Source organism: Apium graveolens, chromosome 2, assembly GCF_009905375.1.
Source record: "Apium graveolens cultivar Ventura chromosome 2, ASM990537v1, whole genome shotgun sequence".
NCBI classification, from domain to species: Eukaryota; Viridiplantae; Streptophyta; class Magnoliopsida; order Apiales; family Apiaceae; genus Apium; species Apium graveolens.
Window position 1 is genome coordinate 196,985,703 of NC_133648.1, and position 14,811 is coordinate 197,000,513.

At 36.7% G+C, this 14,811-nt stretch overlaps 2 protein-coding genes across 2 annotated transcripts; one reads left to right on the forward strand and one right to left on the reverse strand.

Moving 5' to 3' along the window:
* The first annotated feature begins 343 nt into the window (after positions 1-343).
* LOC141708050 (uncharacterized) lies at positions 344-4,975 on the forward strand. Its single transcript, XM_074511521.1, has 8 exons — positions 344-729; positions 1,014-1,113; positions 2,617-2,712; positions 2,808-2,860; positions 3,261-3,309; positions 4,186-4,233; positions 4,523-4,627; positions 4,786-4,975. Exons 1-7 carry the CDS (start codon positions 509-511, stop codon positions 4,613-4,615), a joined length of 660 nt encoding a protein of 219 aa, XP_074367622.1. The 5' UTR covers positions 344-508; the 3' UTR covers positions 4,616-4,627; positions 4,786-4,975.
* A 3,407-nt stretch (positions 4,976-8,382) lies between these two features.
* LOC141696197 (uncharacterized) lies at positions 8,383-9,399 on the reverse strand. The gene has a single exon (XM_074500377.1). It carries the CDS (start codon positions 9,397-9,399, stop codon positions 8,383-8,385), a length of 1,017 nt encoding a protein of 338 aa, XP_074356478.1.
* Between the last annotated feature and the right edge of the window lie 5,412 nt (positions 9,400-14,811).

Here is a 14,811-nt window from a genome sequence, read left to right on the forward strand (position 1 = left end):
GTGGCCGGCTTCGATACTGCTTTCTTTACCTTCCCAAGGTATATTTGCTTTTACTTAGCTTTCTGGTATAGCACATATTAGAAAGAAGTTCTTAGCTTTTGGGGCACAGATCACTCGTATCTAAACCCAAGGTATAGTAGCATGTTTTCGGGGCTCTATACTTCATTTAATTTCCTCTGCAGTATTGGGCTTTGGTGGTATTTATCATGAGTGTCCGATTCTCCCAGATCATTTTAGAGTCTTGGCCTCCGGTGACTAGGCAGTGAATGACAAACAAAATTTACGTATTTAAATAAAAAAAAACAAAAATGCCAAGATTTTTAAATAAAAAATGCAAAGATTTTTAAATTAAAAAAGAAGCCAATAAATGAAATCCATATGCAAAAGCGTTAAACCGGGTGGGTTCGTATGAATCCAAGCCGAATTCAGACAAGAAAAACCGAGCATTTTTTATTCATATGAACTGAGCCTTTTTGATTGGCTAAGAAAACCAGAAGACACAAGAAAAATGGGTAGTACAGCAGCATTAGTATCATCCTCAGCGAGCCCCAGTTTAAGTAGAAATGGGTTGTCTAGTTTCATTCAGAAACCCGGTTTCTCATGTTGTACAAGCTCCCAGTTGTCATCTTTATCAACCACTAAGATGTTGTTGAAGTACCCATCTTATAAATCAAAGCTCCATAAAAGATTTAAACCCTTCTCTCCTGTCATGGAATGGCAAGATTCCAAGTAATTATTTCCCTTTCCCTCATCTTATGTCTGTGTTTTAGTTATGTGTATTGAATTCGTTACATTATATGATCTTTATAATTAAGTGTCATTTCCATATATTGCAGTTCTTAGTTTTGTTTCAAATAGTTATGTATTCTAATTGAAGTTTTATAAGGAAGATAAATCTTTTAGTGAACTCTTGCATTTCGGCTAGAAAATTTTGGGTCAGTCTGGATTTTATAGTTTGTCTTTGTAAACTTGAGATTCCTGAATGCATAACTACAAAAGTGTTTGTACTGCAGGGTTAAAATGGAAATTCATGTGCCTGTATCTGTCGCATATAACTGTTATCTTGATCGGGAAGCCATTCCCCGTTGGATGCCATTCATTTCATCTGTAAAGGTTTGTTTGTACATGCATTTGATGAAGTGATTCCTCTTGTTTCAGCTGATTTTACTTTATATATTTCTGCAGACTAAAGCTAGTTTCTTGGGTCAACCTTTCCGGCCCAGCATTTTTTTTACAAATCTAATTAGAAAAAAAAAATCAAAAACTCGCTCTTAAAGCATCGTATATTGGATCTACTTATCTATTTATTTCTGTAGATACTAGATTCCTTCAGCTTGCTGTTGTACTGCTTGCTGTACTAGTGAAAGACCGGACTATTACTGCAATATAAGTTTAATATTTAAATAATTTTGCTTGTTATGAATTAAAGGATCTTTTGTACTAAAAATGTGCCTTGATAAAAGTGTTCATACCTCATAAAAAATCACCACTGGCTTACTTATTGTTTCCCATAATCATAAAACCTTGCTAATGCATATTCCACAATCCACAAGCAATATCCTGAAAGAGGCTTTTATTGGTCTTATGTAAATTTGCTTTGGTTAATTAATATGATCTTTTATTACTTATACCTATGAGTTCGTTATATACAACAACTTTGGTTGTGTAAACTTGGAAAAAATGGCATGAAATTTTGCGTAGATAAGAAGAGGTACAAGATAAGGATGTGTGGGTGAGAGTTAAAAATATGACAGCCACAGGAATGCAAATTCCTTATGAAAAGAAATATGAAGAAAAATGTTGCAAGGAATAAGCATGTACTTAGAAATTGGAAGGAATGAACCATAGTTTAAACCTAAGGAAAAGAGAATGAACATATATTTGTTTATGTCCAAAATTTAGTCTAAATTTCATTCCATCTCATACCAGCTAAGTGAACAGAGCATTAGTTTCGTCATGCGTGACTTGTTTATTTATCCAGCAAAAGGTTGAGTTTAGTTCTTATAGTATTTAGACTTCACATAAATAATTCATATGTTGCACAATCAACTGTTAAAATGCCTAGAAGCAACTTGTATCATATTCCTGTTTCTTGCCTAAATCTCCTCATATATTGACGTAAGTTTTTCAGTTTTTCTTTGAAGAATCTTTTTTTTTGCTAATTAATTACACACTCACACACCAGGAGTTGAACTCGTGACCTCCCTCAAGGGGAACAAGAATTGAACCATTGCACCAAGTTACCAACCCTTTGTTAGGATCTCTGAAGAATCTTAGATGCAACTTCGAGCTAGTATCAAAATATCACACTCACACTCCTCAATATCAGAGTTCAAACTCCAAGTTATAGAAATTGAAAAGTGTATCATGCTTCAACAATATATGTGCCAAAATAAAAGTGCAGCAATATTGCTAAGTGACACATAAATATTCACATAATTTCATTAAGGAACCTAAATAGTGAACTGTCACATGGCATTTTTATATGATTTTTAGTAATTCAAAGGTTGTTAACAATTTATTTTAATCTATTAGATTAGAGATTTTTTATTTTTCATAAATGGAAGCCTTACATTTATTAAAATAAGAAACCACGTGATGAATTTGGTTTCACAGATTTTGGAAGATAAACCTGAACTCTCTCGGTGGTCACTGAAATACAATGCATTCGGACGTGATATTGAATTCTCTTGGCTTGCACGTAATATGCAGGTTATATTATTGCCACTATGTCCATACGTTTTCCTACAAACATGTTGGTATGCATCTATTTAGTTCCTTTAGGAACTTACTTTTAACTTGTGCAGCCCATTCGGAACCAAAAAATTCACTGGAGATCTATGGAGGGTCTTCCTAACAGGTATACAGTAACATAAGAGGCAAGTATCGCACCAATAAGATAGATACTACAAGATGCTCATGCTATTCGTAACTAGTAACTAGGACACTGCTTAAGCATGATTTTTTCATCTTTCTAATTAATAACATCATTTCTTTATTGATACCTTAGATGCAAAACAATTTATGGGCTCCAAGTTACATATAGCCTTTCCAGTCTTTTTTCTTTTTTTGCTAACTGTTAATTTAACTTTTCTAAATATCCATTTACTTGTTGCAGTATTTTGTTACTGAACCATCTCTAATTTTGCATTGTGTATTAATTTTATAATTCATATTGCTAGTTACTCTATGATATGAACCACCTTGCCACTTTCCTTTTATAAGTGATCAGAATCTTGTGTTTGCCTCTCATGTGGCAGAGGAGCTGTGCGATTTTTCGCCAAAGGTGATTCATCATGCGTGGTAGAAGTAAGTGATTTTAAAATTTTCATCTTCCCTAGAATTATTGCTGCAAGATTACTACTGTAATCTCCCATCGTATTACAACTCTGTTCCACCAGAAATTTCTTGGTTATGTCTCTGCAAAGTGCAAATATTCGGTATAGTAAGTAATTGCTGCAACGAGTGACTGGTCTCTTGAGCCTTGACAGTGGCATCATAATTTAGTCATGATGTTAAAGATAAAACTTGGCATGTTAAAATTCATATCTCCATATGTTGACGAAAATCCCTTTAATATAAATGATAATTTAACGATACATAAGATTTAATTCTGACACACGGAGTATGTTTAGGCACTTTCATTATTGGGATTTTTGTGTAGGACAGGCTTCAGTTAAATTTCAAATTTATGGTGTGGAAAATATTAATTTGGTTGCTGATCCTATCTTCTTAATATTCTGTCATGGAAAAGACAGCATACTTGAAATTATCTTAGGGATGGTTTTTCTTCTGTTTTCTTCTGATTGAACCTATAGTTTAATTAACTGAAAGAAAGGCAATTTGATGCTTTCATTTCTTTGTAATTTAGCCTTTTCAATGACTGGAAGGGAGAAAGAAAGCAAAAAATTTACTAACTTTCTTCATATTGGTCTGTCATGGAAAAGACATCATACTTGAAAGTTAAAAGCATTGAAAAGATGTTCGTTCTTCTGCATTCTTATGATTGAACCTAGAGGTTAACTAAAAAAAAGAGAATTAGATACTTTTTATTTTCTTGTAATCTAGCCTGTTTTATGACTGATAGGGAGAAAGTAAACAAAAATCTTCTTTAGCGATTTGCTTGTATAATTTTTGTCACTTTCTTCGACTCTGCTTACAGTTACAATTTATTATTCTTTTCAGCTTACTGTTTCATATGAAGTTCCTCAAATACTACTTCCAGTGTCATCGGTAAGCCTTCTAGCATTGCTTCAAACCGGTACTGCTCTAGATTTGATTTGTTCTGCTTACAAGAAAAACAGAGTATCTCTTATTTGTTTGCCAAAGAAAAGCCAAATATTCAAAACTTAACTGAATTTGAATTTGTTACTGTTTCACCTGCCGATTATCAGTAGTTCAGAAGACATACATGATGGCATGATTGGTTTTATCTGTTTGTTGTTATTTTACCATGGTTCTTAACTCGGCGCAATTGTGCATGGAAGTTTTCTGCATGTTGCTCTAATGCTTCTTCCTTCAGGCCCTGCAACCTTTTCTTGAAAGCTTACTATTACGAGGTTTGGAAAGTTTTGCAAAGTTTGCTAGGTCCTCTGCAGAAGACTCAGTGTCATGATATTTGAACCAGGTACTACTCAAGTGTTTGAGCCCCCAGTCATACCTGTTTTAAATATTTTTATTACAATTTTGACCATTGCCAAATATAATGCATTCAAATATTAGTTAACCAGTTGTGCTGTTGGTATACATTAAAGTTGTTACGTTTCTGGTGGCTTATATGTGCAGTTATTACAAAGTTGGATCAAAAAGACATGGCGAAATCTTATTGTACCGGGACAATATATTGATATCTGAATTGTAGAGATAAAAATTCATGCCGCACAGGTGCAAAGCTGTCAGATATATAAAACTTCATTGTTTCGGCCTTACTCTTAAATACAGTACAATTGAATAAGTACACGATAACTTTATGTCATCTTTGCACAGAACCGTCAGATTAAACAGGTGCCATATATAAAATAAATTAAGGAAAAGAGGCTCAAGTGCTAACTGTATATAAGAGCATTAACATCACATTTCCCATTTATCCGTAATATCCATAATTCAGGGAATTTAAGAAATTTAGCTCAAATATCATCCTATATCCGATTTCTCATTTTAGAGAAAATTTTAGGGGCAAATATTTGACTCCCCATATTTGGAGACTTGTTATTCATTCCCCATTTTATATTTTATACAAGTTTAAGTGTAAAAGTAGAGTGAGAAATAATAAAATAGTAGTTAGTAGTTAAAGTTGTGGATAGAGGTGGGAGAAAAAATCAATAAAAAAGAATATAAATGTGGGGATGGGGATTGAGATGTAGGAAATTTTTTGAAAATAAATAAAATATGAGAACTTTTAGGAAATTACCGTTTTTAGTATGTTTTTTTTTTGACAAACAAAGAAATTTTATAGATTATAAATCATTTGCCAGTACACTTGAAACCTCAGTAGGAATAGAAGTCCTATCGAAAACTCGATCTGGAAATGAATAAGACAAGCGTGCTAACTCGTGCGCCGCCTTATTAGCAGATCGTTTTACAAAAAACAGCGAAACTGTGTTGAGCTCCTTTAGCAAACTTTGACAATCAGTAATAACCTGCCCAAACGGAGAATGAAGCGGAGTATCACTGCGAATGGCTTGGACGACCGATAAACAGTCAGACTCCACTATAACCTTACTCCAGCTTGCATTCTTGATCCAGCTTAAAGCTTCTTTGACAGCCATAGCCTCTGCCATATTAGCTGAAATTAACCCCAAGTTGTACCGTGTCCTAGCTTGCAACACCTGGCCTGTGCTATCTTGATTCACTATCCCTATGCCTGAAGCATTTTGCTCCGCAAACGTTGCTGCGTCGACTGATATCTTCATAAAATCCGACTGTGGTGCCACCCAAATTTCTTTCCCATCACCCTCGACAAAGTAAGGATATTGAGAAATCAATTTTTGTTTTTGAGCTTGGGTCCATTGTAGAAGATACTGCTTAGCCCTTGCAATTACAACATTTACTCGCGTATAACTATTGTTCCAGACCAAATCATTTCTTGCCTTCCAAATCGACCAACACATAGTTGCTACCTCTGCCCTCTTGTCTTGATCACATATCTGCAAAACTCTCTCCCACCACTGCTGCAAACTCTCATAATTACTACCCAGAATCTGAGGGAGAACGAGATGCCAACATTGAACCGCTAGAGCACAATGACAAAATATATGCTCAATAGACTCCACTCCCAGACGACACATTTTGCTTATAGGGTCTACCTGAACATGTTTCTGTAAAAGAGATGACATAGAAGGTAAGCAGCTTGACAAAGAACGCCACATTAAATTTAGAACCTTTGGGGGAGCCTTGATTCTCCAAGTCTTACGCCACATACTATTTTGATCATCTGGCCTCCAAACATTTTTTTGAGCTTGTAAGAGACGGTAAGCACTACGGACTGTGTACTTACCAGATGCTTCCTTACCCCAGTAGACTGAATCATCCTCCAGAGTGTCACTCAAAACAATACGGCGAATACATTGTTGGTCTCTTGTATTAAACATATCACCCAAAATTTCCTCATCCCATCCACGATAGTCTGCAGCCATGATAGCACTAACCTTATGATTTATTAAGCCTTCAGCATTTGACGTGATGAAAGGGTTGTTATCATCCAACAACCAAGGTTGTCCCACGATGTTAACCAAGTTACCAGACCCAATCTTCCATCGCATTCCTGCAGAAATAACCTGCTTAGCTTCCCAGACACTACGCCAAACGAAACTGGAATTGCTACCAGTCGAGGCCTCCATGAAAGAGCAATTTGGAAAGTACCGAGCTTTGTATATTCTGCTAACTAGGCTGTTAGGATTCGTAATAAACCTCCAAGCTTGTTTTCCCAACATTGCGAGATTAAAATCCCTGAAATCTCGAAACCCCATGCCTCCTCCAGATTTGTGCTGACTCAAACTGTCATAACTCATCCAATGAATACTCTTACTTGCATTTCTCTTCGTGTTCCACCAGAAACGAGCAATACTCCTTTCTATATCTTTTGTGATGTCCAGAGGGAGTAAAAATACAGACATTGCATAAGTTGGCAAAGCTTGTATCACTGACTTCACCAAAGTCTCCTTCCCGCCTTGATTGATAATCTTTCCATCCCAATTTTGAGTTCTTCTTTTTACTTTCTCCTTTAAATAACCAAGAGTAGCTATCTTACTGCGCTTCATCATATTCGGTAAACCCAAATACAAACAGTTTTCATTCGCCTCCTCCATATGAAGAATAGAACAAATCTGATGCTTCTCAGAAATGCAGGTGTTTGTACTGAAAAAAATTGAAGATTTAGACCTGTTAACTTGCTGTCCCGAGGCCATCTCAAACTTTTCTAAAATTTCTAGCATACAGTACACTTCCCTCTCCCCTGCCTTACAATATAAATACGAATCATCCGCAAACAACATATGATTAATAGATGGAGCTCTTTTGCAGATTTTTACACCCTTGATCAGCTTATGCCTCTCATAATCATTAAGCATTGCAGAAAGCCCCTCTGCACAAAGAATAAAAAGATACGGAGATAAAGGATCTCCCTGACGCAGGCCACGAGTTGGAACAATTGGACCTATTTCTCGACGAGCATGAACAATATGATAAGATACCGAGGTAACACACTGGAGAATCAGGTGCACCCATCGAGAGTGAAACTCCATTTTAGTTAGAATAGGTTTGCAAATAACTCCACTCAATACGGTCATATGCTTTGCTCATGTCCAACTTTAACGCCATATACGCATCCTTTCCCCTTCTTTTTCTTTTCAGCGTGTGCATTACCTCAGAAGCTATCATTACATTATCAGAGATTAGACGTCCAGACATAAAGGCACTTTGATTTTCAGAAATAACCTGATCCAGCATTCCTTTAAGCCGATTAGCTAGGACTTTAGTAATGATTTTGACAGTTACATTGCACAAGGAAATCGGGCGAAGATCTCCAACCACCTCCGGCGATTTTTTCTTTGGAATCAAAACTATGTTAGTTGCATTTAACTCCCCCACCATCTCGCCAGTTCTGAAAAAATCCCGCACCAGCTCAACTATGTCAGTGCCCACAATATGCCAATATCGCTGATAAAAACCCGGTGTCATTCCATCCGGACCCGGGGCTTTGTCCGGATTCATTTGAAACAAAGCGAACTTAACTTCCTCAGCTGTAATGTCCTGCAGTAACTGATCATTCTGCTCATTCGTGATCGTAGTAGGCACATAACTCACCACCTCCTTCCAGTTCACCGTTGATTCAGTAAAGAGATTAGAAAAATAACTAGACATTAAGTCAGCCAAGCCATTATCCTACTCAACCCAATTACCCTCCTCGTTTTTGAGTCTAGTAATTTGATTGTTTCTTCTTCTAGCGGATGCATAATTGTGAAAAAAATGACTGTTTTGATCACCATCTTGAAGCCACAATTGCTTTGCCCTTTGACGCCAGAAAATCTCTCTTTGGTGCAAGATTTTTGTCAATTCAGTTCTCGCCATTCTGTATTTTTCCGTCGAGTTTTCATCTCTCCCCCCTCTATACAGCTTCATATCAGCTTTACATTGCTTTATACGTCCTCCAAAATTACCTGTTATCTCCCTTCCCCAAGTAGTTAAACTACCACTACAAGTTTTGATTTTTTGGAGCACCGATGCTTCTATATCTCTAAGCCAGCCATCATTAACAATAATTTCACACATAGGTTCCATCATCCAAGCATTTTCAAACTTAAACCGAAACGGAGCGTTGATTTTTGCAACAACTTGCGGGACTAGCAGTATTGGGCTGTGATCACTAGAAGTACTTTCTAAATTATAAAGCTTTGCCAACGGGAACAAACCCAGCCATGCCAAATTAGTAAGAGCTCTGTCCAAACGCACCTCCATCCAGTCCTCTGTGTCCCTTCCCCTTTCCCACGTGAACTGATGTCCTATAAGCTCCATATCTATAAGTCCAGAGTCTTGCAATGCCTCGTTAAAACCATCAATGAGCCAAGTTGGGTATTGCGATCCTCCCACCTTATCCCCAACCTCAACGACATTATTAATATCTCCAATCACGCACCATGGGAGATTTGAATCCCGAGAAAGGTTACGAAGCAAATCCCAAGTTCTATGACGTAAGACCCTGTTTGGTTCTCCGTAGAGACCTGTAAGACGCCATTGCTCACCCTGCTCCATAATAACTTTCACGTCAATATGATTTTGAGAGAACCCCAGCAATTCCACCTGATCTTGCTCTTTCCATAATAACGCGATACCACCACTACGCCCCACCGAATCAACCACAAACATGCCTTGGTATCCCAACTTCAGCTGAACCCACTCCATTTTTGATTTTTTAGCAAGAGTTTCACATAAAAAAATTAACATTGGCTTTTCTTGACGTACAACGTCGCATAGGAACTGAATATTCCGAGGAAAGCCTACCCCCCGGCAGTTCCAACTTAGAGTTTTCATGATGATAGGCGGGTCTGCAAAGCAGATCCCGCCAGATTCCCGTTTTTTGAACCAATAACAGTAATATTACCTTCATATGTCATGTCAAAATCTGTTTCATCCTCCACATTTGAAATGGACAGCCCAGCACCAGTGGGCTCATCTATTCTCCTTCTTTTTGGGTCCAGCACCTGAAGACCCACTTCCTCATTTAAACCAATATTCTCTCCCGCTATTTTTGCTTGAGTGAGGGACTGAGAGATATTTTCTCCACGACATGTGTTTATCCCTTGATTTTCTCCCAACTCTTTCTGTTTAGCGTCTAATACCATATCCAATTTGTTAGCAACAATTACGGGATTTTGTTTGTCACCAGCGGTTTTTGTGGCTATCTCTTTACCTCCCTCCTCAACATCTCTGTCCGCCGGAAAAGCCACCGGATTTCTTCCTCCTTGGCGAAGCCATTTGGCTCCCATAGTATGACTACGGCGTCTAGGTTCCGCTTTCATCCATGCACCATAAGGTTTCCCTATCTGATCAGCTGGTGTATCAAATATCTTTTGGCAAAATTTCTCTCCATAACCTACCATGCCACATATGAAGCAGAAAGTAGATATTCCTTTATAACGGAAGTTCACCCAACACCACTCTGACTGATTTTTCCGGAGCTTCATACATCGTTTTAACGGTTTAGTTAGATCAATTGTTACCCTGACTCGTAGATATTCACGCCATACACCCACAAAGTTGTTCGCATCGGATTCTACGAATTTACCCACATAGTTGCCTACATCTGTAACCACTCTCTGCGACATAAAGCCTGCATTCATTCCATGAAGTTGAATCCACAAATCCATCTTGTTAATGGCAATAGTACGAGGGTTATCACCCTCTTGCATACGTTCAATAATTAAGTGGAACCTCCCAAAAGTCCATGGACTGCCTTCAATCACCCTAGCAATATCCAGTTCATGGTAAAATTGAAAGACATATCTATTCCTATCCACCTCCTTAATGTATACTCCCTTCCCTGGTTTCCATAGAGCTGCCATGCGGTGTTGCATTGCTTGAAAGTCTATAGGAGAATCTGTCAGGAATCGTCCTACCAGGCACCAACGAACATCTATCTCCGATAAATCTTCCGTGTTATTCTCATACGAAATGCCTCCTTCCTCATCATCCATCTTAAAACTTGCAAAACTTGCCTCCATTTCTTCAAGTGTATTTTGATGATTAGCCATAATTACTATTGTGAAAATGATTGAGCGTGGAAAAAGGGTTGAAAAGATTGTTTGTACTAAATATGAAACGAAAAACGACAATGGAAAAACGAGATCAGTAACTAGGGTTTAAAAACTCTCAAACCATGGCATAAGCCAAGACTGATTAAGTATATGATTAACTTCAAATTATTATCGTTAGTAAGCAGCTGCCAACAAGATATCTAGATATATACCTTCTTGTTTATTTCAATGTTTTTTTAGTATGTTTTTAGGGATGGGGACGGGGATGAATGCTTCTATTCATGCTTAACAGGTAATCTGGGGGAATAAGTCGAAAATAAATTTTTGTTTGCAGGTTTGGTCAAATGAAGCACAAAGCCTAAATTGAAATGTACTCTAATGGATAAAATGAGGAGACAAATGAGGACTAATAAATTATTGGGTACTACAGATATGAGAATAAATCATGCTATGAAATGGTTACAAGTCACGTAGCGTGCACTACTGCTGTATTTGTAGGATTAAATCGTACGTAATGTTTGCCATTTGCCGAAGCACCCTGTGCTCAATTGTGTAGAGGGCATTTCATGTAGGTGTATTTTATGTGTCTGGATATCCAATTTCTAAAACTCGTATTTTGTGTACCGGCGCTTCAAAATGCGTACCAACGTATATACATCCGTCAAATATTGTCGACGCCATTACCTTTTTTAGGGTATTTCATATAATTTATATTATAGCGGTTATATATACATTACAATTGCAGGACTTTGCCTTCCTCATTATTTCCCCAAACACGAAAACCTAATTTTTTAATTGATTGCTCTCCCAACACAGAAATTACAGACAAGAACGAAGATATTTTCGACCTGGCTTGCGATTGTATGTATATGAGCGTGATTAAGACTCATTGGTACGGTAAAAATGCTGGAAAAAGGTTTGGCGGATATCACATGTGAGTAGACCAACCACTTGGACATCGAGTTGTAACATCAATTGAGGAGCTGTAGGACTAGTATGCTGAGCAGGTGCATAGGTCCGGGCGCAGGATGGATCGTCTGATCGAACAACATGAATTTGAGATGAGTGTTGTGAACAAGAAGCAAAAGTTCACTATCATTGCGATGTTTGTGTTGTTATCGCTAATAATGAACATGATTCTCGGTGATGTTAGACAGTAAATTGTGGTTGAAAATGAAGGATATGATTCCTTGGATGATTAAGCGAAGTGTTTACTTGTAATTTCATGAATAGTAGTTGTTTTGTGGTAGTTGTTATCAACAATTATGTGCGACACACGAGTATTCAATAATATTCTATATTTAAATTAAAATAATATATGATTGATGACATTTAAAATTAATGCTTAATTTAGTAAGTAGTTGCTGGGATTCGAACTTCTAGTTTGAAATTTAAAATAAATGCTTAATTTAATATAATTCGAAACTAAGAATTTGGGTAGTGAATTATTTTAATATTTAGATATTATTTGTTATTTGTGGAATTTGAAACTGGTAACTCATTTATATCTTTATGAATAATAATAATTTAAATATTTGTTGTTGGAGGTATTCGAACCTGAGAAATTTGGTGGTGCATTTTTAAATGTTTGTTATTAGAGGGATTTCAATACGTGAGTTTGGGAAGTGCATTATTTTAATATTTACATCTAAAGGTTATGATCATTTGATTAAGAAGATCTTACCGTCGTAAGAGGGGATAGCCAAAATGAAGGTTTAACCAAATTATACCTAATTTCGGGTATTATATTTTAGTATAGATAGATGATAATATAAATGTTTGCTGTTATAAATATTTGTTGTTCGAGAGATTCGAACCTGTAAATTTAGATGATGTATTTTTATTAATATTTGGATCTAACGGTTCTGATTATTTGATTAAGAGATCTGACGGTTGTGATTGAAAAATAATCACAAAAATGCTGTTAGGAATATATGTGCATTAGTTTGATGATATGTTTAACAAAACACTTAAGTAGAAGTTTAGTGTTTGTAGCCTCAACGGATAAGACCACTTTGGCTATCTGTTGATGGTGCAGCTTTACTTAGAAATAAGTCTAGTGTTGTAGCACATTTCAGTCTCTGTATTTAAGATATAATTCTTAGAAGTTGAGAGAAAATATAAGTCATGTTGACTACTAGAAGATATGCAAATAGGAAGGCCAATTGTAAATATTTCATGCCTTGTAATTTTGTATAAATGAAGTGGTATCAACGGATGTCTTAAAGACCTTCAACGGATGAGAAACAAAGCTTAACGGATGTCTCTAAAGCTTCAACGGATAGAGCTTCAACTGCTAACACATCAACGGATAAAGCCATCAACGGATGAATGCTTCAACGGATGTTCTGTTAAATAGCAGTTGATAAGTGGTAGTTGTAACAGCAGACAGAGGCACATGGGTTGACAGAGATAACTGAAATGTGGAAGCCTAATTTCAGGAATATCAGAAAAAGCAGTCGTTCTACTCTAGTACAAAGAGGCAATAGTCAACAAAGTACTTGAGTGATATGGAGAAGAAACAAGTGGAGAACTCATTTTATTATTGTATTTTTATCTTTGTCTTCACTTGTACACTTGGTGATATATAAACCAAGTAGCAGCTAGTAATTAGATAAGAATTTTTCCAGTGCTGTTTAGAAAAATCTTGAGAGAAAAATTATCTAGTTTGTACTAGAACGCAGCTGTGATCAACATCTTGAATCACAGATTTTCTGAAATACCATCTCTGGTGGAACAACAATCCACCAGAAAAGTTTTTAAGGTCTGTTGTGTTCTTTACATTAGTGCTTGAATATATATCTGTCTGTATTAGCTTAAAGCAATTCACACACTTGTTTATCTTGAACACAAAGCCTTTAAAACTGCTCAAAACTTGAAAAAGTTTTGAGATTTACATTCAACCCCCCTTCTGTAAATCTCATTGTTAGTCCACTAGGAATAACAATTGGTATTAGAGCAAGCTCTTGACACACAAAGAGTTTAAAGGTCTTGGAAACTAACAAAGATGAGTAAGAAGGATATTGGAGTAAAAATCCCAGTTCTTGACAAAGACAGTTATCACTATTGGAAGGTGAAAATGTACCTTCATCTACTCTCCCAAGATGAAGGTTATGTAAACTGCATTGAGAATGGTCCTCACATTCCCCACAAAGTAGCCACAGTTGCTACGGCCACAATTGCTGTTGGTCAATCCATTCCAAAACCTAGAGCAGAATGGACAATGGAAGACACAGAAGAAGTCCACAAGGATAAGAAGGCTATGAACATTTTGTTTAATGGTCTTGACAAGGATATGTTTGATAATGTGATAAATTACACAACTGCCAAAGAGGTTTGGGACACAGTTCAGCTACTGTGTGAAGGTACAGAACAAGTAAAAGAAAACAAAATGCAGCTTCTCATTCAACCGTATGAGTATTTTCATTTTGAAGAAAATGAATCTTTAAATGACACATTCAATAGATTCCAAAAGCTGTTGAATGGACTGAAGCTGTATGGTAGAGTGTACCAGGTGAAGGATTTAAATCTTAAATTTTTAAGTTCCTTGCCAAAGGAATGGAAACCCATGACTGTCTCCTTGAGAAACTCTCAAGATTATAAGGACTTCACTCTTAAAAGATTATATGGAATCTTGAAGACTTATGAACTAGAGCTGGAACAGGATGAGGTATTGGAGAAGGGAAGAAAGAAAGGAGGTTCAGTTGCCTTGGTAGCTGAAAACGAGAAAGAATGCAGACAAGAAACTGTGAGATCTACATTAAACTCCAAAGATGGCACAAGCAAATCAGAATCAAGCAAGGGTAAGGAGCAAGTTGCTGAAAATGAAGACAACTCCAGCCAAGATGACTCTGATGGTATTGATGAGCATCTTGCATTCCTGTCCAGGAGATTTGCAAAGATGAAATTTAGGAAAAATACTAGAGCCACTAAACCTCATAAGAACATGGTGGACAAATCCAAGTTCAAGTGTTTCAATTGTGGTATAAGTGGACACTTTGCAAGTGAGTGCAGAAAGCCAACTTCTGAAAAGAAGAAATTTGACCAAGTAGATTACAAA

Bases quoted from the DNA above. Each gene is read 5' to 3' on its own strand.
- LOC141708050 (XM_074511521.1), top strand. From the start codon at position 509: ATGGGTAGTACAGCAGCATTAGTATCATCCTCAGCGAGCCCCAGTTTA. The intron at 2,713-2,807 runs GTTATATTATTG...TAACTTGTGCAG, and splicing joins GGCTTGCACGTAATATGCAG to CCCATTCGGAACCAAAAAAT. The intron at 2,861-3,260 runs GTATACAGTAAC...CTCATGTGGCAG, and splicing joins ATGGAGGGTCTTCCTAACAG to AGGAGCTGTGCGATTTTTCG.
- LOC141696197 (XM_074500377.1), bottom strand. From the start codon at position 9,399: ATGGAGTGGGTTCAGCTGAAGTTGGGATACCAAGGCATGTTTGTGGTT.